The 27,024-nt window shown below is 41.8% G+C and overlaps 2 protein-coding genes across 5 annotated transcripts in view; both read left to right on the forward strand.

Moving 5' to 3' along the window:
• The window catches only part of samd4b (sterile alpha motif domain containing 4B), a 43,433-nt gene extending 33,851 nt beyond the window's left edge, over positions 1–9,582 (forward strand). Inside the window, exon 13 of the mRNA XM_088911846.1 lies at positions 202–9,582. Coding sequence (XP_088767972.1) covers positions 202–230 — 29 coding nt within the window. The 3' untranslated portion in view covers positions 231–9,582. The remainder of the gene's footprint in view (positions 1–201) is intronic.
• Positions 9,583–14,275: 4,693 nt separating this feature from the next.
• On the forward strand, positions 14,276–18,681 carry socs9 (suppressor of cytokine signaling 9). 4 transcript variants are annotated; one of them, XM_088912371.1, is made up of 3 exons: positions 14,316–14,370; positions 15,053–15,169; positions 16,161–18,681. In XM_088912371.1, exon 3 carries the CDS (start codon positions 16,368–16,370, stop codon positions 18,027–18,029), a length of 1,662 nt encoding a protein of 553 aa, XP_088768497.1. In that variant the 5' UTR covers positions 14,316–14,370; positions 15,053–15,169; positions 16,161–16,367; the 3' UTR covers positions 18,030–18,681. The 4 variants fall into 4 exon arrangements, with proteins under 4 accessions (XP_088768495.1, XP_088768497.1, XP_088768496.1 ...); XM_088912370.1 differs by having other exon boundaries at positions 14,357–14,474; XM_088912372.1 differs by having other exon boundaries at positions 14,357–14,474; positions 16,311–18,681.
• The last annotated feature ends 8,343 nt before the right edge of the window (positions 18,682–27,024 follow it).

The following is a 27,024-nucleotide window of genomic DNA, read 5'->3' on the forward strand; positions in this document are numbered from 1 at the left end:
AATCATTGTAGTTGTTTTAACTTTGCTTCAGTTCTTCAATCTGTACTCTCTCAACTCTGCTGATGCTGATAAGATTCAACTACTGCCATTTCCATAGCATTCTCTCTCAGAAAGGTGATCTCAAGAAGGCAAGATCATTTCTTTTCTAAACTTCTTCACGTTTGCATGGTGAAAAAATAGGACTCTTTCTTTTCTCTACAGATGGAATGGACAGGACATCGACAATATGAAAATGATTAAAAAAGACCGACACTTCACATTCTATAAAACACTTTGGATCCTGCTTCGTTCTTTTCACAGAAGTGGCGCAGGACAAATTGACGCTCAAAAGAAGAAAAAAAGTAAAGAAAATGGTCACTACAAAAAGACAAAAGTATACAAAAAACTAACTGTGTATATGTTCTCTGATATTTTTGTACTTTATTATTCTTAACTGAGGTTTATTATAAGAGAAGTACAGATTACTACAATATTAAGAGAGAAAATTACTTAAAACAAATTGCAAGAGTTTTGAATGCTACATTGATTAGCAAAGTCAACTACTCAATATGTCTCCATCTATAGATGTACCACAAGGTAAAAGGAACATGGAAACAGTATAGTGTTCAGGGGGTGATGCTGATGGTCCTGGTTTGTGCTGGTCTTGCATTTGGAAAGGAAGGGAGGATTTGTACAATTCCAAAGGTATTTTGGCAGGGATCTTCTTCAAGCATACCTAAACCACACGTCCTCCTTGTAGCCTGGTGAAACAGACCATGAGAGGTGGTTGCAATGTCTCCACTATTGGGACTTGCCAAGGTATTCCATAGTCATCTTTACCAATTGTTGAAAAATTAGCTTTTTTGCAAATGTTGGAATTCATGAAGTTTCGTATCTTTTATCTCCATTCTGTCCCTTAATTAGTTTTAGTAGGAGATTTGTTTGAGACTATTTCTATAAAGACATATGCTGCAACCAGTAGCTCTTCTGGTGTACACTGCTGTGTTTATTGCTTTAATTAATTTGGTAACCCAAGTCACTGGTGAATTTAGTGTTTTATGAGCTTGATTGTAATGATTAAATGGATTTTCAGTAAACCTGCATCAATTTACAAAACACCACCAGGAACAAAGCAGTTGTAAAATGTTGTTCAGGTTTCCAGTCCTCCTCATCCTCCTTCTCATGTTTTCATTGCAGTTTCATCAAGCTCTAAAAATGAGCCACTGTGATTTTGTTAGTTGGATTGCTCAAACCTTACTCTTTCTCAGATAACTTTGAAAATACTATGCACATATAATTTGAATAGTGTTATCAACCATTGAGTAGATTTTATGATTATAATAACAGTTAGTAGAAGTAATGTTCTAAATTTATTGTTTCAGTCCCCTGGTTACATTGCAACCACCTAAAGAGTAATCATCTTAGAGGGTCTTTTCTCTGGTTTCTCAAAGTCTTTGGATGTTATTCAGATCTGAGGTCTAGGGTTCCTCTGTTTGTTAGTTTTTCCTTAGAATGCATGTTTAAAATGTCAGAATAAGACACTTCTGGTATTTAAAAAGAGATTAACCTCAGCTGTTCTTGCAAGAGTGAAACCTCAAATTTCAACTGCTTTTCTGCCGGTCAGAATTCATTTGCCATCAGTCAAGCACGTCCCCAAAAAAAAAAAGTTTTTTTGTTGTTTGTTCATGAACTAATATTTGTCTAAGGTGCTCACTTTTTGGTATGCCAGCCAGTTAAGAATAGCCATCTCTAGTTTTACAGTTGACTACCTGAATCAAAGGTGTTTGCCACCACCCAACCCCCCCCCCCCCCATACACACACAATGTCTTAGTCTAATTTCAGGGAAGGTAACTTTTCTTTGATTGTCAGTTTAGTTTTTCAAGAGCTTTCAAACTTAAGTACTCTGAGCTGTCGTTTTGACAAGGAACAGGCCGAACACTCTATGCTGCATTTTTAGGTCTTCAGTTTCTCAAATGATTAACACTTTCCTTTTCTCTCCAGTTTTTGGTTACAAAGAGGTGTTTAATGTCACCTTGGCCTTTGCTGTACTTTGCAACTGAAAGTTATCAGCCTTAACCATTTTCGTTTTTTTGCTGTGTGCAGATTTGTCTCATTTTCCTTTATCTCAACACTTTTGCCTCACTTCTTGCACAAATTCAAAGACGATCTCAGTGGTCCCACAGTACACAGCTGGCTTTGTGTCACCGGGTGATAATCCTCTATTTTCTTCTATATTTATGTTTTGAAGAGTCAGGTGCTGGAGAACTGAATTAGCAAGATTTTGTCATTCAGCATAACTTCCTAATGTAACAGAGACAGAGGCTTGTAGGTTGTGTATATAAATAAAAGAGGAGACAGCGGCTTTGATTTTCTTGTGTCACCACTGTGCACTGGCTAGGCTTAACACATCCTTCAGTTTTTCTGGTTGATGGGGGTATATTTCTTACTATAATTCTTTTTTTGGTTTATAGCAAATGTTCAGGTTATGTAGTATTTTGGGGGCATTTGTGAATGCTTTAACTAGAGCCAGAGGTCTGATAGATGAGAAGAGTGGGGGGTACTGGGTGATGTTTGTCTACCTGATTTCCACATAGCATGTTGCTCTTTAGTGTGATTCCAGCTATTCTGCCTATGAAATAATAAGCTGGTTAGAATGAAAAGTGTCCCACTAGAGCACGCAGTGTTTGTGGTTGTCTGCCAGATTAGATTGGTGATTTGCTCAGAAAATGCTTTTTGTAGAGGGGGAGAAGGAAGTGTTGATGCTGGAAGCTGGAAGTAGCAGATTTTCTGATTTACAGTTTAAAAGAATGTACATTTTGTTGGTATGAGGGAGAGGGGAGGACTGCCTGACTTCTAACTGCAGGATTATTCCAGCATTAAAACCTAACTGAGTTCATACAGTCATAAACTTGACCACTTTTCATATTTTCTCTTCAGTACCTCCTTGGATAAAAATGACTTGAATTGTAAGTCCATGTCTTTGGTTAGTCATTGTAGTCTGAAAATGCTATCTTTATCTTGGTTGTTTTAGTTGCTCTGAAGTGTGAAATCTAAATCAAAAGTTATCTCCTCATTTAATATGCAAGTATGAATGACTTGAGGATTTGGGGATTTCAAAGATGGACATATGATTCCAATTTCAAAATAGTTTTATCCTTCTCACAAGGGCACTGCAGACCCATGTTTAATGAAGTGTTTCATATAAAGCAATACTGCTGGTTCTTAAATGCTATCTCAACTCCACAGTTTTCTTTGTGTATGTTTTCTCATTATAAGGTTACAACTATGAAACATCTACTGCCACACCCTGTAATCTGTAACATCTCATATTCCCCACCCATACTGGGGGGGATTGTTGTTTAATCCTTGCAATAAATAAAATGGACAGTTTTCATAACCTGTAACAGGTATATCAGGTATATCATACCAAGTCTGATGTAGGCCAGCTACTGCTTTTGTTACGTAGTTATGTAGCCAGCTACTTTGGATTAAACTAATTAATTTGGCTTTAATGTATAATGATTTGGATTTTGTTATTTTCTGTAATATGAATCTGGGCTTTAGGTACCCAAAGCAGGAGGCTACATGTTGGGCAGTTTTGCATCCTTACATCATTCCTTCTTTTTACCATTAACCTCTAGGGTAAACTTCTTCCTTATGTTGCAGTGTGGCAGTTAGGAATTAATGGACATCATAGTTGTCCAGGCTTTAAAACAACACAATTTTTGTCAATTTTCATGCAAATTAACAAGGCACTGCAAAAGTTTATATTTTTATCAGTTCTGTGCTTTATGGCTCATCAGGACATAATCTTAGGCTTGGGGACAAGCTGGGGTTGCTGTATGATAATTAAGCATCAATCACACTTAAAAGGATCAGTCTTCATGCTTCCAATACAACAATTAAGGGTTTCCGTGCGAAAGTAGAACAGAGCGAGGAGGAAACCATTTACTTATTCAGATCAGTTATTTGAGGAATGATGTCTTAACTGAAAGTAGGTCACTAACAATACAGGGGGATTTGCCTGTGAGTTATTAACGCAAAGATTCTGAATCAGAATAGATGAGATGTATCACCGTTTATGGCAAGGTTAGTTAAAAAACCTATTTTACCACCAAGATGGGATGACTGTTAGAATTAGGTGCAGTTCTGTATAATTTGCTTTAATGGACTCAAAGCATGAACATCTTGAAATTCTGTAGATTATATAGCTGACAGGTAGGAAGAAATCAGAATATTGGACAAGATAACTCACTCTTCTATTTAATGTAGACTATAACTCGATTCTGTGCATATCTTCTCGTTCTTACTGCTGTACCTGGCCTCTTGGAAACCTTTTTCAGAACCGACCTGCAGAACGGTTGTTTTAAGTGTAAGTAGTGTGAGGTATAACTAAGAGGCCTTGTGAAACAGACAAAACTAAGAGTGTAAAGTACATAGGCTGAGCCAGCCACATCACTGGTTAAGTGAAGTGACTGCACACAATGGCTGTGCAATGGCTGTCTACTTTTGGTGTTGTCCAGTACTGCAGCACCTAATGGGGTTTAATTGCTTAATTCCTTGATTACTAATTTTCTCATTAATTACAGGGTACCTAATTTGAAATTTCCTTCACCTAATTGCCTGCACATCTCTCTAGCCCATGCAGCCATATATGTCTCCCAGGACACAAAACTGCATCAGGTTGTTCCAAACACTGACAGTATGGTTCTTTATTGGTTCAGCACTTAATGGTGAAATGCAGAAAGCATCATATAAGTCCTACAAATTACAATGATTTTAAATGTACCCCTCATAGATCTTAGTTGTTTTGGGTATTGAGAATGAGCCTATGAGAGTGTGCTGTAAAAATGGGTCTCTCCTGTGTTCCTCGTACCCATCAGACAGTGTCTGGCTGCAGAACTGCAGAGTCAGATTACTTGTTCTTGAACACTTTACTTTTTCACTCCACAGTACCCTCTGGTGGGTGTCGGTGGCTCTGCAGCCCAGCTTTGGCTGCTGGAAGTGAATGGAGGAAGGAGCCCTGACCAAGCTGCTTGCCTGGGTGCTGACACAGAGGTTTCCTGCAATGAGACAGTTTTGCGGCTGAGGTGTAATGATCTTGTGGCTTTCTGAGCTGTCAGCAGGAGTGAGGCCTTGCTGTCTGCTGCTGTGCCACTGCCTTCTTTCTCAAATTGTCATTCTTAGGCATGTGGACTTGTTTTTTTGTCATATCAGCTGTTTTAATCCCTTTACAGTATCATGTGCTTAGCCCAATGTGTTAAACCACCAAAACAGGGTTCCACAAGTCCAGTAGGTTATGTGAACCTCCTTAAATCATCCGCACATGATCTTAGAAAGAGAAATTAGCTTTACTAAGAATTAGACCAACCTACCCCTCCTACAGAAGTCTGAAGCTAATGATGACTTCATATGTACAAATCCTGCTAGACTGGTAATGTTTTCTTTTACTTGTTCTGTTTTTTCTATCCAAGAGGTGTTATAGAAGCTTAAAGGACCATATTGTAGTATTTTATGTTATTGTTTAGCACTTGGGTACTTTTGCTTGTTCATGTCTCATGGAAGGATTGCTGACCAGCTGTGTGTGGTTTTGTGAGTCGCCTCCAGTGGATGAAATAAAACATTAAGGTTGGAAGAGGAATTGGTGTAGGTGATATTTGTCTCGTGAAGATTATGCTATTTAGGTCCCGTTCCTTTGATTGGTTTGATTCGGCAGCAATGCAGTTACAAATGGAGGAAGAGGTTTTTCCCCTACCGGCTCATTTTTGGTTAATGTAAGGTTTTTATTATCCTTTCAATTTGGGATCTAACCCCTTTCCCCAGCTCCCACACACACAATTTTGAATTGCTTATTGTAAATTATATCATCCCTCCTCTGAGACCACAGCATCAGCATAAGTGGTGTTAGATGGTGAGTGTTTTCTGCAGAATGTGCAGAATTTATTTTGCAAGTCCCCTAGTGCCCATAGCAAAGTTGCACTGGAAGAGTGATGTGACTTTTGCTGACAACACTTTAAGGTCATAAGCATTCCGCAAGTCTCAGGGGTGGCACCAAGCTGAGAAAGGTATGACCGACTCAAGCCCACCTATCCAAACCTATAGTTCATCTGGTGCTTAGACTGTAGGACCTGTCCTGCCTTATGAGTGTGTGCCATTACTGATCAAGACACTGGATAGCCCCAGTGATTAGCAGTGTGTATTTGCCTGTTTATAGTAATGGTGTGGTATTTTCAATTCTGTTAGCTAAAAGGACTATAGACAGGTGGTTGACTATATATGTACACATTTGTAATGTCTGTGATGTTGATTTTTGCACCAACGTTGTGAACTGACGGAGAAAGCCAAACACTTGAATTTTGAGGACAGGATGAGGGATGGTTATTCTGGAACACGAATGAAAGTAGCATGGAAAGATCTTCAGATCTGACTTTGTCATTGTCTTGTGAGAAGAAAGGCTTGGGCAGCAGGCCCTATGGGATTGTATGTGCTTTCTATACGTCATTCTGCTATTTCAGTTGAAAATCTCATGCTGTGGTTATTTATGCTTTTGCAAATGTGACCACACTGGGACACGCTTTAATGTAGATTGAACATGCCCGTTCACCAGTGGGATGAAAAAAACCTTTGTGTAATCACATATGCTCATTTTAGACTGACCTCCAAGACTGGAAGAAGTGTGGGTCTTTCAGGTTTGTTCCAGAATGAGTATGATAAGATTGAATAAGACTTCTGAGTTCACTTGCTAAACATCTTCCATATTCCCTCTTCTTTCAAGGGCAATTTGAAAGTAATACAAAACTCTAAAGTCCCTCAGCCATAGATTCTTCATATTGTCCTATGAGATGCTCCCTTCAGAAATGCAAGTTTGCTGTTTACATCTTTGGCAGTGTCCTTGAATTGTTAAATCCTCAAAAGACTAAGAAATTTTACCCATCCGTTGTGGAGCAATACCTTATAGAACGTAATTGCTGCAGATCAGCTGTATTCTTAAGGCGGAATCACATCAATGTTGCAGTTGCCATTTAGTTTCAAATGTTTTATTTTCATGAAATTCTCCTATAGACACTACAGGCCTCTGTACAATTTTAGTCTTTGATCTAACCAAGTAGGTCGTTGCTGCTTTAGTTTGAGTTTTGAAGGACGTTTACTGACCTTCCCTTGTGTAAATGTAAACTGGCACAGATTTCTTCCTGATGTGCTGGCTCAAAAAAGGAACACCTTTTTGCTGACCAAGTTTGAGCAGACGGAAGGGTGGATTAACAATACAAATGCAAGTGAGGGAGATTAGCCTCATCACTGGCCTACTGTTTGATCGGAGAGTAACTGAAAAATGGGAAAACAACATCCACTTCATATTCCACCTTCTTTTCCCCCCAGTCTTGTGTTCAGGTTAACTGCTTCTTCAGCTATTTTCTGATAGATATCAGGACATACATTATTCCATTCTTGCTGAGTGATTTAGTACAGAGATAATTTCTAACTGGAACATTTTGTGCTCAGAGAAAGTAATGGGTTTTGACTGGGAGGGAGAATTTTCTCTTTAGAAACTAGAGCTACCTCGTTGGAATCTTTTCACTTCTATTTTAGATGTGGCTGCAGTTAGGGGAAAAAAATTACCAAATACAAAAAAATGTAAGGCTGATAATTCAAAATTGGTGTTTTTTTTATGTAGCTGGGGAATACATAATGTACAAATACCTTCAGCTATGCTTTCAAGGAAGGCAGAAGGGTACCCTGAAAGCATTTTAACCAAACGCTAAGACGTCCTCCCCCCCTCTGGGAAATCTGTCCCCTTTCCAGGGCAGGTGGAAACACGAGGGATTTTTAATTGCCTGTTTGTGCGCTAATGAGTTTTTATCAGGAATTGCCTCCTAGGTTTGGTACAAAGGAATTTTTCCGAGGACAGAACAGAGGGATAAAGGTGAGAGGTCAGCTTTTTACCTGTTGACATAAGGAGACTTCCAAGGTGTATTTACAGAGACAATAGTTAAATATTTATTTCTACAAAAAATAAAGAATAAGGGTCCTCAAAATGAAAAATAGATGTTATTTTAGATACATTTTATTATGAATAACTTTTGTTATTGCTATGGCTGGTAACCATGAGAACATTAAGAAACTCTATTGTGTAGTCGCTTGGTTTATTATTGCTTCTCTTTGTAAAGGCAAGTGAGGATAAAAACACAAGTATTAGTAATTTTGTTTTTGTTTGTTTTTGTGTTTCCATGTTAAAGCTGTGCTTATTTTGTAATTTTATTTTGTTCCTTTTGTTTAAGTGGAGGGGGGGTGGAAAAATCTCCCCAACTCATCTCTCCTCCGAGCTGCCTTTACACTTGACACTAGTGCATCTTTGTATAGGAACAAAAAGGTTACTTACATTGCTTATGTTTGATAATGTATTTGTCTGCCTCTTAAAATACGGGACACCTTGAGGTTAGGTTTTGGTTTTTGTTTGGAGTCACTAAAGTAAATTAGCATAGTTGTTAATTTCTGCACCTTGCATCTTCCCATTGGGACTTTGAATAAAGCTCTCTGAGAATGCTATATCAATGGAGAAGCAACAAACTCCAACTGTTTCTGACTCTGACTGTTTTTAGAAATAAAAGCAAAGATCTGTTTCTCACGGCTGATTTTATGAAAATTGCCCCCTTCGGAAAACATCTTATTAATCTCCTTATGTGTCATTGCAGCAACAATGTTCATGCCACAGCTTTGGGTTGAGCTAGAAGTTAATCAGATGGTATGGTTCCTTTTCTAAAGGAAAGCATGTAAAGATAAAGTAAACTAAAATGATACTTTCCCTTGCACCATATCCATTTGTGTAAGTCGTAAGAATAACTCTTTGCAATTTGCAACTGTTCTACTTTGTTTCATGTGCTGAATGTGGTGTCTTGTCATCCAGTTCTGAAGTTAATAAATTTCTTACCTGGAGCACATATGAAAACACTCGACTGCACATTAACTCTTAAGTATGTTTGTCATGATTTGGGGGCACTTCAAGCTGTGTTTGTGCTATGAGTTCTGTTAGCGAGTGGCTTGTCTGTAGTCTGGGATTTTGGTCTTATATTGCTGCTGAAACAAAGCTGGCCAACACAAAGTGGTTATGACAGTAACTGTTGGAGACCACTGCTGGCACCTAACTTGTTTAATACTAAGGTGTGGCCCCACAGTACCATTGCCTTGCCCAGTTGGACCAGAGTGTAATGATGTGTTTGAAAATATTTTGCACTGTCAACTCCAGCTGTCCAGAGGCTTGACAAATACAGAGACCTTTCTCAAACTGTGCAGTGGAGAGGGGGTGGGGGAGATAAGTGTGGGACAAGGGGAGGGAACGGGGTGGTTTGTGTTGATATGATGAATTGTAAAAACCCATTGTGTAAAATGCAGCTGTGTGTTGTGTTTTGTACTGGCTACAGGTGCAGAGCTCTGTCCTATCTTGAATAAGAATTATTTATATACCTTAACGCTGCATGCAGATGAGAGAAAAAGTATCCCAACTTGTTAACGCAAAATGTGGCTGTGCCTTTTTTCTTGTTTTTGTATATTATCTGATCCCTATTAAAAATAAAAAAATAAAAAAAAGTTGGGGAAGGGCAAAAAAACTGAATAAGAGAAAAGTTATTTATATAAGCTATAACACTCAGATTTATTTCATTCTATTGTGTTAAAACATGGAGTACTGCAACATGCAGCGATGATCCCAAAGCTTACAAGGGTAGTAGGGGGAGTTTTGTCTTCAAGTGTTTTGGTATCTGTTCACTGCTCGATGTATGGAGAACAGGATCCTGGTGTATTCTAAGGAGTTGTTAAGCAAGGTTTTCTGGAGAAAATACCACACTTTCAAACGTTTTTTTAAATCCTTATATAATTCCAAGTGTTTCTTGCTCTGTTTCATAGAGCTGTAGTGTGCAGCTCTTTAAACGTGCAGTGGTAACTGCGGGCTCCACGGGTCCGTCTCGTCATTCTTTGCGCGATTTAACAGAGGGACAAGTTTCTCCTCTTTGCAAAGTAGTTCCAGATCTGTCTTTCTCATGGGGGAAATAAACTGAGGATTTCCAAGCCACGGATGGCTCACATTACAGCCTGAGGCTTGCGATCCTGTCATTGTGCATCAGCAAGGAGCTCACTCGACTCAAAGTCTCGAAGTGGGAGCGTGCAGCAGCCTTCGAAGATGAGCAAGACCTGCAACTGTGATCCCATACCTGAGAGGGGGTTGTGACACTGTTTATTTTTTTTTGTTTTTATTTTTCAATTTCACCTTGGTACTGCTGCTTACTTTGTTCCTGTTCTTAACAGAAAGATGCAAATAGACTTTATGGGTGCTCAGTAGCATTGAAAAGCGGAGCCTTTGTTATAAAAATATATATAATTTGCATTTATTTAACATCTCTTTGATACTTCGAAAGCGAGGGAAGAGGGTTACCTTTGTTTTCTTGTTTTTTTTTCTTATTTGATTGCCCTTCCCTAATAGTTAACATGAATTGAAACAAGAAATATATAAATATAATAATCTTAAAGGTTTTTAAAGCTCTGTTTCAAATTGTTCATGTTTTGCTGGTTTATGAAGGCTGAAACATTATTTTGAGGAAATTCATACCTTTGTTATAATACATTTAAAAAAATGATGCAGTGTCTGTGTCTTCTTTCTCTCGGAGGTTGTGGTCATCTGGCACACTTCCCTTATTAAGGACGATCGAAACGAAGGAGGTAGGAGGGAAACTCGGGTAACCACCTTTGGGATTTTATTTGTTCTTGGCAGTCAAGTGTGATTGTTCTCAACACAAAGCACAAAACCAAAAATTGTGATTTTAAATTCTTCAGCACAGTCAGATATTTCTATATGATTGTCCGCCTCAGGCACTGGAGTGTGTGCACCCCAGATGGTGCTGCTGTTTTACACTTGTATCGTCTCTGCTCATTTTAAAATGCAGGGGCTCTGTCATATTTTGTGACCAAGCAGGAGGGTAGTGCCAGTATTTTGGTTTGAGTTCACCCACAATCGGTCTAATCGGAGGACAATACCTATGAATCCTTCTGATTTGGCAGCTCTAACAAAGGCAGGGATCCTCACTTTTTGTGAAAGGGTAACGTTTTCCTAATTTAATTATATATACTGGTGGTGGGGGGGGGGGGGGGAAGAAACGCAACACCTGCTCCTCCACACTCCAGCCCTCCCGTCTGCGTGGAACAGGCTAAAAAGTGACTCATCCATGAAGAGGACCTGATGCCACTGCTGACGAGTCCATCACAGCCTCTGTATGGCCCCTCCAAGACGTCTAGGAGGTGTGAGCAGAGGGCGTCTAACAGGTCGCCTTGCTCTAAGGCTCCAAGGCCAGCAGCATTCAGCCTTACTGGCCTGTCACTGATTTGGGTATTGTGTCTGCGGGCAGTTTCAGCAGCAGTACGGTTGGCAGATCTGAAACGATCTCTCAGATGGACCAGTCTGATATGTCGGTCCTGCTCTGGTGTGGTCACTCGAGGCGACCGGTCATCTGTCCTGTTGGTCTGCTGAAACCTCTGCGGTCGGGACACAGTGGAGCGGCTTACTCATTAGTGTCTGGCAACGCTGGCACGTGACACGCCTGCCTGCAGCATGCCAATGGCCCTCTCCCTTGCTTCTGGTGACATTTGAGGAATTATGGAATGCATAAAAAACTTAAGTGTGGTCTTTTCTTGCAGTGATCTAAGCTTTGAATTAAGGTCTTTTTAAAGGTTACCTGATCAGGTATTGTTCCACCTGGACCTCATTCGGTACAAGTGCACTTAATGAGCTTTCGTGTGATTGGCAAGTTGCAATGTCTCACTGCACATACTGTATTGTCGGTCAGAGGGCTTAAAACAAACTGGCACCTTTTGTGAAAGTACATAAGCTACAGTAAAACTATAGTATTCTCATTCCAGAAAATGTTGGGTTTCCTTTTTTCATCAGTATACTTTATCAGTTATAGGTTTATTTGGATTAAGTTAAATGGCATATTTCGTCATTTAGCATTTTAAGTTTCCTTTAAGGCCTGTCAGTCCTTGGTGTTTTGGTACAAGAAATAAAATAAACCTGGGAATGTACAGAATTGTGCTGTGAACCCAGAATCGGTTATTCTAATGTTAGCAATAATTAAGTATAAGTAAGTAAATAAGTAAGAGTAGTGATAATGATAATATAAAGCAGTGGATTGGAACATTTATTTTTATCAGTAATGTTCAATACAGGAGTTTGAGATCATTTATATTTGAGTTGGGCTTTAATTATTGGAAGATGGTGGTACTATATGTGTGCTAATGAACTGAATAAGCTGTGATGGATCAGCTGAGAAGAGTGCTTGACAGCTTATTTTTTATTGAGGAGTCAGAGTAACAGACAAGATGTGAGGAGCTGTCAGACTTGGTGAACACTTGTTGACGCAGAATGCATCTTAAAAAAATCAATCATGACTCCTTCGAGTTTCATGCACATTCATCACAACTGCGTCTTCTCTTCTACTTTACTGTTCATGGGTATGAACAGTAAAAAAAAATAGATTTCTTCCCATTTCCAATCTAGTTTTTGTCAGTCAGTGGCAGTGTAAGAGTCTGGTGTGTTTCATGTCTCTTCTAGAAATGTAACCTCAGCTGACAAAATGAATGTACTTTATTCTTTTTAAGAGGTTCAGGCTGCAAAGGAACAAGTAATAGGTTTATTCCATGCTGAAAAAAAGAAGAAAGAGAACACAAAGTTTTGGCCGTGGAGCCTTTTTCAGGTTTTTAAGAGGTTGTTTCTTCAGCTTAAGAGTTAGTGAAGCACTCTTTGCCATTTCAAAAATAAGGATGAAACTATACTGCCACTGCTGTCTTCACCACTCCCTGACTGTCCACACAACCAGTGACAACCTATTGATGTTACCCAGAAGTATCTTTTGGAAATTCTGCCACCTTGTGACAGCTTTGAATAAAAATCTAAAATGGACTGGCCCCAAGTAACTGGCATTGACGCTTGTCCTTTGTTTTGTCAGACCAGTTTACAAAACTTCCTAAAACAGAGAGGACAAGCATGGCTTTAAATTTTAACTTGACTGAGACCGGTGCTCGTTTTCATGGCAGATGTTGGAACGCATGCACCTACTCCTCTTGTGGTAAGGACTTCCTCCAGCTCACAGATGTAATGACCCAGGCTGGGAGATAAAAATAGAGCTTGCAGGGTAGGTGCACAGCTCAACACCCATGCGGTTAGCTGAAGGAATTGATGGGAGGAAGATTGTTTGTTTTTGCCATGTTACCTTTAATCCTACCCTGTTCCCTCTGTATTACTGTTTCTGAACAGCTATCCGTGTTGCTCCTTCCGCGGAATATAAAAGCAACTTAATATGAGGTAAGAATTTGACGTCAAGACTGAAGGAAAATCAGGTTTTCCTGTCTGGTCTCGTGCATCCCGAGAACTAAATCATTTTAGGTTTTAAATATCTCACTGAGGTGAGGTGGCGAATGACAGGTTGTTGTTTTTTTTTTTTCAGAGAAAGTTGATGTAATCGTCCGGGGAATCGGATAGTTCTCTCATCTCTTCTTAAAGATAACTCGGCTCGACTGCACCGCGAAAAGTGTTTTCTGTCATAGAAGGGTTAATAAAAAGCGTGAGCCAGCAAGAACAGTTTGGATGGGTATTGGATAGGTTCATTAAACAGAACTGTCGTAGACCCCTCTTGTGTTTACCTCAGACTGATTCTGGGGGATTTTAGTACATGTCGAAAGCACCTGCACTGTACAAATATTAAGCGCAACTAACAGTTCAGCATTTCACTTCAGGTGTTCAAACTCTATTATATATGTATATTGTTTATGTACATCGCGACGACTAACATGGTATAATGAGAATCCTTGATTGTAGCTAATACGTTAAGTGGTCGATACACTTTAATAAAACGGAGCGGACGCATAACTTCATTATACAGTCTCAGGCCCACTGTTGAGTACCTGGGTAAGGCCAAGGGCAGTAAATTTAAAGTTTTCGAGGGCTAATGCTTCAGCGAATCTGGTCCACACCGTGAAATATTCTAAGTCTTGTATAATTTTATAAGGCGTATGTGTATCCTCCTTATAAAACTGTGAAACGGCCTAAGACAAGTGAAAGGAAGACAGAATGCATTAAAACTCCCGTAAGAAACCGAGGATGCGCCAAATCAACGGGTTTGGTGCCGCGCTGTGCGGTCCTCCGCACACGTGAGGGCGCATATTTTCCACCGTCGAGCCGCGTCGGATGAAGAAGCCGAGCAGCGCGATCCTCCCCCCGCCAGAGGGCGCAATAGAACCGGCTCACCGGGCTCCTGTCTCCTTACCGCCGCAAGGAGCCGCTTCGCGGTTTTCCTGTCTCTTTAACAAGGAAATCTCTCGCCCGTTTAGGATCGGCTGGGTGTCTCGGATGTGTACGTAACAAAATGTTGGGTGATGGTTTTTAGCTTAACTTAGGTATTTAATCGTACGGTATGGTATTATACTTCAACACCGTGTGGACACCCTTTCTGTAACGGTAAAAGTGTACCGTCTACGTGTGTGTTTTTCAGCTACCAATTGATCTACAGCGGTGTGTGAATATTCAGGTGTCGTGTGTTACTGCAATCCTTTCAACAAATGGACCTTTTCATAATGAATGGGGGGAATGGTATTATTTCCTGTTGTACTTGAACTTTAAGACGTCTAAAATTGAATTAAATACGCGTGTACAGTGTTTAGCAACGTTGGCAGTCGAGTATTATCTGAACTGTACTGTTGGTCTCTCCTGTTAGTGATCCGTTTTCCGTTTTGTGTCCTCGTTAGTTATATGTATGAGGATATCTTTTTCAATGGCACTTGTAATAGACTTTCATAGTTTAACTGTTATACTAGGACGCATTATTAAGCCTAAGAAACATAAGCTTATTTTTTTACGGTTTTAAAGAATCGGTATAGTTTGTTACGTCAGGAATAACGCAAGTGATTAACATGTGAACACTGACGTAAAATGTATGAATATTATTTTAACTTTAACAGAACGACTTCTACAAGCCTGCTGTGTGTCATTGTGTTCTCTTTTTTTAATTATCGATTCTCTTTGCATCCTTTCTCCAGGAAGAAGAGCTTGCCTGTGCCATTCTGGCGAGTACGGACAGTTAACGTAGCTGCTTTATCCCTCTGAAAGAGACATTGATCTGTCGGTTCCATCGGCTTGCTTGAGCAGCTGGAAAGGTAATCTCTTACTTTCGCTTTATCTTCAATTAGTTTTTTTTTTAGCTGCTGCTGTTCATTTTATATTAATTTTCAGTAGCTACTACAAGTACACATTTCAGTCACGTTACAGAGAATTTCCAGTTTTGGCTTGGCATTACAGTGACTAATTGAGGTTTAATTAGGTTAAACCTAATTTTACAGTTTTACAGTGGGTTTTTTTGGAGGTTTACAGTGACTAATTGAACTGACATTTTGTCAGCTTTTTTGTTATGGCCTGTGATTTTTTTTGTTCCTTTTGTATGTTTCTGCCTTTTATGGGAATAGTATGGGGATTTTATGGGATCCACAGTGTAAATCTATTTAAATGTATAAGGAAATTAAGATTCAGGCAGGGAGATAAAAAGGTGGTTTCAGGGTAAATGTGCATGTTCCAACAAACATGCAACACATTATAGAAGAATCAGTTTTTGCTATTATGAGGAGCTTGTGGTGCTGAAAAAAAGAGGTGTTTAGGAATAACAGAAGTAATTGTGATGTTGGCCATTATTCATCTAGGTAGTCATTCTCACAAGGCTTATTGGGCAGAAATACTTTATTTTTTCTTTCAAAAGAAGTTCCACAGTTCTGTTGCATCACATGTCCTGAATTTCTCTGCAGGGAGACTGATTTTGCAGGGAGGACAGTGAGTAACTTCACAATCCCCAAGTTCTGAAATATCCTGCAAAGTGTTATTTATTATTAAGAACTTCTTTAAATTAAAAACTAACATTACATTGTCAGGGACATTGAGTTATATACAAACGCGAGACAGACAATATTGTGCTGCCCTCACTGGACGCCCTAGCTGCTGCACACCTGGGTAATATTTTGAACTGTTTAGTCAAACTTGCCTTTTGCCTGTTCCACAGGTTTTTCACTGGGCTTACTTTGCCCTGTGTCAGTTCTATGAGGGTTTTAACTCTTTAATCTCAGGCTCGACTGCTCTGAATGCGGGTCTCTTTTGTCTTAGACTCCGGGAACATGAGAAGCAGAGTGGAGCACCTGAAGTATGGAGAACAGCCTGACGAAAGCTGCTGTACCAGGGATCTCCTGCTGAGATAACTGTGACCCCCCTCCACCTCCATTGATAACGACAGAGTGCGCACCTCTTATTTTACAGCGCAGAATCGTAGATCGCCGCCCCTCAGGCAGGCTCCGGAGTTCTCCCCAGGCTGAGATGTCGCAGTCCCCAGAAGCAGAGGAGCGGGGCAAGGAGAAGGAGCGGGGCGCCCGACCCAAAGTGAGACAGAGCCGCTCGGAGGAGAGGAGGGAGGGCAATGGCCGGAAGAGTGGAAGAGGGAAGAAAAAAGGCAGGCCTCCCCAAAATCCACTTCCGGAGCGCCCCATGAGCGATGGCTTCGAGTATGGAGAGCTGCAGGGTGGTCGAGACCCTGGGGACACTGGGTTGCCTTTTCAGGAGAGGTGCAGGTGGCAGGACCTGACGTCAGCGGGCACTGCCCTGCAGGAGTTGGGCGTGGACAGGCCGGTGGCAGGGACAGAGGAAGGGGAGGGCGAAGGTGGCAGTGCAAAGTTGCCCAGCAGCCGCTCCTTGCGGCAGAAGATCCAGGATGCAGTGGGGCAGTGCTTCCCCATCAAGAGCAGCAGCACTCCGTCTCCCAGCCTCTCCCCCTCTTCCTCCACCTCCTCATGTGCCTCCTCTTCCTCTCGCAGGAAGATCCACCTCAGCGAGCTCATGCTGGACAAGTGCCCCTTCCCAGCTGGCTCTGACCTGGCACAGAAGTGGTACCTCATCAAGCAGCACACGGTGCCCATCTCCCAGCCTGCCCTGCTGGACACCCTCAACGGGAACACGCTGGGCTCGCCCATCACTGTGGTGGAGGACGAAGATGACCGCCTTCGGGAGAGGAGGCGCATCAGCATCGAGCAGGGAGTTGAGCCCCCGCCCAATGCCCAGATCCACACCTTTGAGGTGACTGCGCAGATCAACCCCCTCTACAAGCTTGGGCCCAAACTGGCACATGGCATGAATGAGCTGGCAGGAGATGACCGGGCTACGCTGCAGCAGCAACTACAGCTACAGCAGCAGCAGCAGCAGCAACAGCTACAGCTACAGCAGCAGCAGCAACAACAACAACAACAACAACAACAGCAGCAGCAGCAGCAGCAGCAGCAGCAGCAGCAGCACTTCCTTCTGCAAAACTGCCTGGACACCTTAGATAATGTGGTGGCTTCTTCTGCGTTATCTGCAGCATCCTCTTCCAATTTGTCATCTTCAGCCGCCGCGGCTGTCCGACCCCTGTCCTCTGCGGTCCTGCAGTCGGATCGCCTGAAAGCCAGGGAGAGCTACCGGGTCCACACGCAGATCGACTACATCCACTGCCTGGTGCCCGACCTCCTCCAGATCACTAACCTGCCCTGCTACTGGGGTGTGATGGACCGCTATGAGGCCGAGGCCCTCCTGGAGGGCAAGCCGGAGGGCACCTTCCTGCTGCGGGATTCAGCCCAGGAGGACTACCTCTTCTCCGTCAGCTTCCGGCGCTACGGCCGCTCCCTGCACGCCCGCATCGAGCAGTGGAACCACAACTTCAGCTTCGACGTGCACGACCCCAGCGTCTTCTACGCCTCCACCGTGACGGGCCTCCTGGAGCATTACAAGGACCCCAATTCCTGCATGTTCTTCGAGCCGCTGCTCTCCAACCCCATCCACCGCGTCCACCCCTTCAGCCTGCAGCACATCTGCCGGGCTGTGATTGCCAGCTGCACCACCTACGACGGCATCGACGTTCTGCCCATCCCCAGCGCCCTCAAGGAGCACCTCAAGGAGTATCATTACAAGCAGAAAGTGCGAGTCAGGAGACTTGACACCTGGTGGGAGTAGCCTGAAAAGCGGCTTCCTCAGCTCACCCTGCTCTCCAGTTTAGAGCTCACATCAAGTCAGCTTTCTCGCGCACGTTCCTGGCACAACAGGCTACTTGACATTCATAGGCGTATTTTTCTTTCCCGTGAATTTTCTTTCTTTACTCGTGGAATTGCCCTCTCGGTTACATTTTGCAGGATCCACTGCACTGGTGCTGAGGATTGAAAGCTCATGCGCAGAACGTGCTGTCCGTTTCTGTCAGGCCCTGCTTACCTGAAGGGTTTTTCCTTTCTTTCACAAGGCCTAATCCTAAGGTAGTTCAAGTAGGGAACTCCGTCAGCATGCGTAGGCTGCAAAGGAACAAATAAAGGTTTATTCCATGCTGAAAAGAGAAGAAAAGAAACACGATTTGGCTGTGGAGCCTTCTTCAGGTGTATCTAATCCTAAGGTAGAAGATAAGTTGGTAGATTTCAGTGAATTCCTGTCAATTTTCTTGGTTCTTTTTATTTATTGTCGTCTTTATTAGCAGGTTCTATTTAGACCTCTGAAAAGCTGTTGTCCAATGAAGTAATTCATGTCACACTCCTACAGAGGATCCTTTTTAATGCTTATTCCAGCATCTTTCTTAAAGGTGGATGGGATTTCAAAAATAAAAGAGCCAAGTATGTCTTAATGTAACACTTTTTTGGGTTTTGCCATTCTTTATTTCATATTTCTTTACAACATCTGATCCTGGAGGAAGGGTTGTTAACTGTTATTTCCTTACCTGGCGCAACTCTTTTTTTTTACCCAACTAATCTGTTTGTTTGTTCCCAAATGTCAAGCCTCACCCCGTCTGACACTTTACTGATGTGCTCACTGGAGCACTGCTGCAGCGATATGGAACTGAGTTTCTATAAACTCTTAAGTTAAGTTAAGCTTAAGTTAAGGGGTCTCCTTGTGTGTCCTATTCCAAACCTGAAGTCCTAATGCCTTGTGCTGATAAATGTCCACATTAAGCAGTTTTATTTTAGTTGAGCTTTATCACCGAGCAGCCTGTTGATACTTTTAAAGTAGAAAAGCCCAATAAAGTGAAGAAAGTGGGGGGAAAAAATTAGGAACACAAAGATGTGGAGCTTTGTGCTATCTGGTTGTGCAGTAAAGAAGGGTGGGGCCACTCTTGACGAATGTTAGTGGGAGCCAAGTAATAGCCAGCTCGTCTAGCTGTCCTTGAAACAGCAGAGAGAATGGAGGAGAATGAATCACTGGTACTTTTGATTACCTAGAACTACCTCTGCTCTCTGGAACAAGCACATTTCCCAAGCACGAAATGACTAGCCATATCATTTACAACTTTTGTATCCTCTGTGGTTGGTTGTTGTTGTGTAATGAAATCTGTGATCCACCAATAATCATGATGACAAACGAAGGGATTGCGAAGTTGATAGTGGCACCTGGAAGATATTTGGGTGTTTGGACATAAACTGCATGATCCAGTCCCCACAGAGGCCATCTGCACAGGCTAAGACCCTTTTGTCTTATCATATTTGAGACTGAAAACCCAAGTGGAAAATGAAACCTTCTTGTTTTGTGACAAACTACAATCTAGAGCAGTTCCAGTCACAGTTACATCATACCTTGAATTACCTTGGTAAAATAATGTCAGAATCCTAGGTAGTTTTCCTTCAGTGCTGTATCGGGCTGCTTGCTGTCTCACTTAGGATTTATAGATCTGGGAAGGACTGGGCTGTTGGGTGGTGTAACAGCATGGGAAGACCATCCTGTACCTGAAACTCAGGATTGATATTCCAGCCTTCAGAACAGAAGACAATTTCCAAAGTCACATCTCCTGCAGGTCTTTCAAAATGGTATGGGTGCATTTCAGGTGGGAAAATGAAACATCAAACACCCCGTCTCCTCTCGGTGAAGCCCCTTTGATCGTCAGAACATAAGATCCCGTGTGCTGTGGAGTCTACAAAAGAAAACACATGCCAACATTTCTTCAGTTGCCAAGAATGACCCAGTGTTTTTGGTTAAGACTTTGCATTCTCTGCCTTGCTTCGGTATGTATTAAGAACGTGTCCCTGGGAATTTATCAGGAAGCAAAACGTTGTTGCACAATGTGTTTTGCCCTTAAGGACTTGGGCAGAACTTTCTTATCTTGCTACCTACTGTTGGCTCACTCTGTTGATATTACTATTACCTTTGTTCTTGGTAATCTCTGATTAAAGCTGGTCTCGGAAAAGAGTAAGTTGCCCCATGCATTTGGTTGAGTGTACTAACTGTTCTAGTCTCCGAGTGTCTGCTGTCAAGCATACTTTTTAGTTTTGGCAAGTGTTTTCACGAAGTCATTTTGTCTGGAATGGTTAATTGGATCAGCAATTGATGGCCTTAGCAAAGAAACTAAGCACAGCCTAAATTCCATAAATTACTCCTGTAATTACTCCTCCCAAATGACTCCTGTAATTTTTAAGGAAAGCTCTGAGTTTGTGCACTATCACTGGGGGTGGTCAAAAAATGAGGTTTAGGTTTGGACACTCGTTATTCTTGAACAGGCTTTATAAACATGTTTTCTTGTGAACTGCCGGGGGCTTTTCTCTGTGATAATTTGATCATGGCTGTCATTCTCCATTCCAAGTTAGTCTCAGAGTGTTGGCTGTCATGCATCCTTTTCAGTTTTGCAAGTGTTTTCAAGAAGTCATTTGTTCTGAAATGGTTAATTGAGAAATTAGGAGAAATTGATGGTTTCATTAAATACACAAAGCACAGCCTAAATTACAGACATTGTACAGGCAAGAACTGAATAAAATAGAAAAAAAAGCATTAAAGTGCTGTGCCCACTATTTTTACATAGAAAAAAAGTCTGTCTACATGTCTGTGCTAACCCCAGATTTGTATTTCCTTTATTTTGCTGGATGAAGTTCATCTTGTGAATGATGTAAACTGTACAGCACAGGACAGGAATATTTTCTTTGGTTTACTTTGTAGCAGCTCTTCGAATACAGCTATAATTTCACGTGTCAGACCGATAACTTTAGAGGATGCAATTTATGAGTGACTTCTTGCACTGTTTTTTACATTGTTAAATCTGAAATAAAACTGGATTTATCTGAACTTGTACTTAAACTGCAATTGCTGCCAGCACTTCATAAGTCTCGGAATGAATTATTCTTCACCGATTCATGCTTGAGCTCATAATTCAGTCTGCTGCGTGCTTTCTCATGGCAGTAATCAGATGAGACATTTTTAGACTTTGTCATTTTTATTCTAATCCCTGAGGTACAGTAGTGTATTACATTGTCTTCTTTGCAAGTAAAGAAACTATTTTCTGAAAGTAGTTAAGTCTACATAGAAAGAAAGGCAGTAAAAAAAAATTCAGGTCATATAATGCTTCTGTGACTAAATTGAATTTAATATACTGTTCTCTTTGGCTTTGCAGTTGATTCCTCAGTAAAGGGCTTTACATTAGGGAGTAACTCTTCTCTGTTAGCAGGATTCGCTCTCTGTGTCTGTTACACAAAACGTAGATTTTTGTCCTATTTAAAAAGCCAAAAAAGTTGTATTGCCATATGCTTAAAATTCACAATGCAGTCACGATTCATTCAGCTGTCATGGGTGCTACTGTGCAGTTGCTGTTAATCACTATGTGATGTTGAGGTGGGCGGAATATTAAGCACTGAAATCTTTTTTTCTGTCAGTCCGCAATGTACGAAACTATCCACTGTATTTGCACATAATCTTGTTTACATTCCCATATTGTTAGCATTCTCCAGATTTAGACCTCTGCGTTTGATCTCAAGTGTAACGCTGCCAACTTTTTTTTTTGCAAAGATGCAGAAAAAACATTGATGTGCACGGACTCTTAAAAGCAAGAAGCACTGTTTCCTGAACAGGAAACCTGTCGATTCTGTATGCCACTTGTTGGAATGCGTATGTTTTCTTTGCTTTTGCTAGTAAATCTGTTGACGTTAGTTCTGTTGTTGTTTTTTTTAATGTCTGAAAAGTTTGTTGTTCCAAAAATTGTGATGTGTTAAGAAAACTGCGAAATTCTTACTGAAGAAACTGACGTTACTTTCCAACACGCCCATGCTTCGAATAAGCACATGATTTGTACAAATTGCACTTGTACTTGAACACTGAAACATTTTTCTCTGAGAGAAAAAAAAATGTCCCTTTCTACATCTGATGTATGTCTCAAAAGTTGTTGCTGATACTTTTTCTAAGAGACCCGTGTTGTAGCTGTCATCCCTCTTTTTTCCATACAGCAGTAGTTCTCAATCCTGGTCTTGGTGACCTGCACACCCGCTGGTCAGATGGAATGAAAACCTTCATAAGGTAACTGAAGCCTTCATTGATCTAAGAAGTTGCTTCCTTAGAACTTTTGCATTTTGTTTCTATTTGCAAGTTGGGGGTTTTATTTCACTGACAAAATACAACAGTTAAAGCTCTAACTTGTTTAAGAGTTGGGAACATCTTGTTCAAATTGATCTTCAATTGTGGGTCACCAGGTCCAGGATTAGGAAGCTGTACTGTAAACCTACTCATTTTGGAAACGCCAGCTGTTCAGCGTAGAGACTCCTGGTTAGATTTGATTTGGGGAAGCGGGGAGCGCTGGCGTGCCCGCCAGTCACAGCCACTCAGCGCCGCAGCGCCCTACAGGAGAGTTCATTCTGATTGGAGGAACAGCTCGTCTCGCTCTGTGACATCACCACGAGGCCACAGTTGCCCTGCAGTTTCCTGTGAGAGGAGCTGGCGGGACCCTGGTTCGCCAATGCCTGCCCTACCCTGGCAGCACTCTGGTGGGTTTGTGCCTTCGCAGCCTGAAAGCGTCAGTACCCGCATGCCCGAGGTTACAGCACCCCAGCCTGTGCTCTGATCGAAACATTAATTGCCGTCCTCTTGGGTGAGCCATTTGCTCTTTTCAATTATGTGGGAGAAATATTGCTCCTGGGATAAAATTACTTTTTTAAAAATTCCCTGGCTCCAGTTTGAGATGTTTAAAGTCAGTTTATATTTTCAGTCTTGAGTTGGGGCCTGTGAGGCGTGTAGGAAACATTGTTATAATATCTATAAACATGTAGAAGTACAAGTATGGAGGTTAAAACCCGTTCAAGTGGGATTTTCCTGTAGTTCTACATTTATTTTCTACCGTTTCATTGAACATGGCAAAGGTGTCTTGAGCCTGTAGTAGTGTACAGTATGTACAAAAGTCTGATGTTCTGGTTATTTCTACCTCAGTGGGGAATTATGGAGAGCCAGAAGTCAAGAGCATTTCAGTTCAGACTGGGATGCTTGAGAAATGTAATATAGACTCCAACAGGGAGGAAACCCCTTAGCGAAAAGCAGTGTATTGGAAATGTGTTTTTCCACTTCTAAGAAAACAAAATCTCTCAAACCTCTGCGGTCAGAACCTGGAGCTCCTCCAGACCTCTGGGTTGAGTGCGCTGCTTAAACATGGGGTTGCAGTTTCCTTTCTTTAAACACAGGAGAGAAATAAGCAGTATCCGTTGTCATGTAAGAGCGGCATTGGAATTTCAGTGAAGCTGGTCTGTGGTTATTGAGCAAGGCAGATAATACCTCAAGAATGATTCTCGTGATCTGTAGTGCAATAACAGCACAGACCTTAACTTTTTTATTTTTAATCTTTATTTCATCTAGGTGTGGCATTACTTGCGTAATGTCTTGCGTATTGTTAATCTCTCGACCTCAGCATAGCTTTTCTGCTTTGTCTGCGTGCTTCTCTGCAGTTCTTGCTTCTGCTTTGCAGGGAGGTCTCTGGCATTCCAGGAATTTCTGGGAAATTTTACAGGGCTCTGAGAAAGCTGTGGCATTTCCCTCCAGCTTCATGAAAGAGCGTTTTGTGACTGTGCTGCGCTGGTTTTCTGGTAAAATCAGTTAGCACGACCTAAATGATAGCACATTTTTTGCTTTTGGTTTTAATTGACATTTCTGTACTCCCAGTTCAACATCTTGCAGTGCAGTGGAGCTGGAGGTTTATCAAAGCACTGAGCCTGCAGTTACTGAGCAAATGTTGAGGGATTTTGTTCTTCACTTGCAGAAATGACCAAACTAAAATCTCTCTTGGAACATTAGTGCACTTTTGAGCATATTCAGTCTAGGTATAGTCAGACCCAATAATACAGGAAATAAGAACATAAGTAAAATTGCAAAAAAAGGAGGCTATTTGCCCTATCTAGCTCTTTTTATACTTCTTAGTAAATTGATCTGACAGTCTAATCCAGCTGTTCAAGATTGTGATGACTGGGTGGCTTGTTCCAGACTTCCACAACCCTTGGAGTAAAGTACCTCCAGGTCTCATTTTTATACGCACTTCCTATTCTTTGGTATTTGAGGTCACTGGTTCAGAATCTATAAAAAAAAATATTCTAGTGATAAGCTTTCCATGTCAGTGCCACCAGTTATTGCATGCCTGTGATAAACTGTGGAAGTACAAAATGAAATCCTACGCACTGCAGAAGCTCAGCAGTCGTTGACTGACTGTTCCTTGAGGACCATGCAGCTCCTGTTTTTCTTGTTCCTCTTGGGCTTTCGATTAATTGAGCTAATTGTGGAGTTAATTAATGCCTTCTCCCAAATCCTGAAGTAACTGATGATGTAAGCACACTGATAAGACCAGCCTCCGAGGCCTGGAGGTGCCTGCTACCTCAGAGGGCCTTCCTGTAACTCTGTCTGAGAACAGATTAATGACATTACACAGGGATGTGCAACTGCAGTCCTTGAGGAATAGAGCCCAGCAGGTCTTACAGGTAGTTCTAACAAGTGATTTAATTTCGTATCCAAAGACATCAGGTTATTAAATAATGTTGGACTGGAGACGTGGATGCTGCATCTTGCAACCAGCAGCCATATCACTCTGCAACTCACAACTGGCAACCCACTGAAGCTCAGCAGGTGTGAGCCTGGCCAGCACCTGGATGGGAGACCTACTGGGAAAAACTAAGGTTGCTGCTGGAAGAGGTGTTAGTGGGGCCAGCAGGGGGCGCTCACCCTGCGGTCCATGTGGGTCCTAATGCCCAAGTATAGTGATGGGGACACTAGACTGTAAACAGGCGCCGTCCTTGGGATGAGACGTAAAACCGAGATCCTGACTCTCTGTGGTCATTAAAAAAGTAGGGGTGTTACCCTGGTGTCCTGGTCAAATTGCCTTCATCACTCTGCTGTTCTCCCCACTGATACCTGATGTGTGGTGAGCGTTCTGGCGCACTATGGCTGCCATCGCATCATCCAGGTGGGGCTGCACACTGGTGGTGGTGGAGGGGATCCCCATTACCTGTAAAGCGCTTTGAGTGGAGTGTCCAGAAAAGCTCTTTATAAGTGTAAGCAATTATTGTTAATTATTATTATTATCATCAGAGGACAGGAGATACCTGCCTTGAAAACAAAATGTTGAACTGTGTAATGATGGGAACAGAAAGGTGCTCCTGAGCCTGTGGTACTAGTGTATACTGGGGAATGCAAAGACGTGTGGATTCAGACTTTTTTTGTGTGTGTGTGGGAAAAACTGTCTGACGTTGCCCTAATATCAGGCAGGTGCAGGACAGTGCGGTGGCTCTGTGGCTCAGGATCTGCGCCTGTGGCTGGAAGGTTGCCGGTTCAAATCCCGTGGCCGGCAGAGGAATCCTACTCCGTTGGGCCCCTGAGCAAGGCCCTTAATCCCAACTGCTCCAGGGGCGCCTTATAAATGGCTGACCCTGCGCTCTGACCCCAAGCTTCTCTCCCTGTCAGTGTGTCTGTGTGTCTGATGGAGAGCAAGCTCTGGTATGCGAAAAGACAAATTCCTAATGCAAGAAATTGGATGTGGCCAATAAAGTGATCTTATCTTATCAAAAATGGGAATATAGCAGAATTGCACTTAATTTGAAACTGCAATACTGCGGTAACCCACTAGATGGTTCTGTAGAGCTACTGCCTTCTGCATTTTGAAACGGATAATGTACCAGAGGCAGAGTTCATGTGCATAAAGTAAAAAAATGCTGGTTTTAATTTTACCTGATCTGAAATTTCATATCCAGCAGTGCATGGCGGAAATAACCAATATAATGTCTCCCACTGGTGTGAATGGTGATCAGTGCAGTGGGTAAGTGATTAGAGCTCTCGGGGACCTGACAAAGAGATCTGGTGGTTTGTGTTCCTGGCAGGATTTTAAGTCAATGGGTTTAATACCAGGGAGGATCACTTGCAAAAACGCTAAGGAGCACATGCCAGGAGACAAATCTTTCAGTGCACTGCAGTGGACTTGGAGAGGTGGACCATGAGCTTGGAAATGAGCAATTTATTGCTTTGTGAATTGGTTTAAACTGCTGCACAATTGGAGACTTATTCTTTATCGCCGGCTGCAGAAACAATTCAGAGGGTCAGGGAATAGCAGCCAAGACTACTTACCTTGTGTAGTGAGGTGAGCCCAGTACAGCTGTGATATTCTTTGTGAAAGAACCATTCTCGCTTGGGAGGAGAAGATAGGTGCTTTGTGCTTCCAATGCCTTAGATAGATAGATAATACTTTATTAATCCCGTAGGGAAATTGATTTGGAGACATGAAAAGAAGTTTCTGCTTTCTATTGAGCATGCACATCTCCTCAAGATTAGAAATACTTTGGAATGTGTTACAAATGCCCCAGCTAAGCTCATAATTAGCTCAATTAGGTCATTGATAGCAGTTGTGGAATGAAATGGAATGAAAGCCCATACAGTACATGTTGTGGTCTCCAGGACTGGAGTTATGATCCCTGTTTTTTAATGCTACTGCTACTAAGCTTGGTTTTGTAGGGGTCCGCAACAGCATAAGCATGAAGGTTTGTGGACAGCTCCATAAGTTGAGTTTCCTACTGTTTCTTAAGTGCTACATGAGAATATTGAAGTTGGCAAAGAGCATTTTAATACCCATTCCCCTCACTAGAGTTCTGATATATAGTATCTGTTTTTCAGCACTTGTTCTATCACGTCCATGCAGGGTTAGAACATAATACGGTCACATGATTTGAATTCCCACTTAAGACTGATTGCCCTGGCTAGCTGA

Source organism: Atractosteus spatula, chromosome 3 (assembly GCF_055471065.1).
Source record: "Atractosteus spatula isolate fAtrSpa1 chromosome 3, fAtrSpa1.hap1, whole genome shotgun sequence".
In the NCBI taxonomy this organism is placed as follows: domain Eukaryota; kingdom Metazoa; phylum Chordata; class Actinopteri; order Semionotiformes; family Lepisosteidae; genus Atractosteus; species Atractosteus spatula.

Excerpts from the sequence above, each read along its gene's own strand:
- socs9 (XM_088912369.1), top strand. The coding sequence starts at position 16,368 with ATGTCGCAGTCCCCAGAAGCAGAGGAGCGGGGCAAGGAGAAGGAGCGG.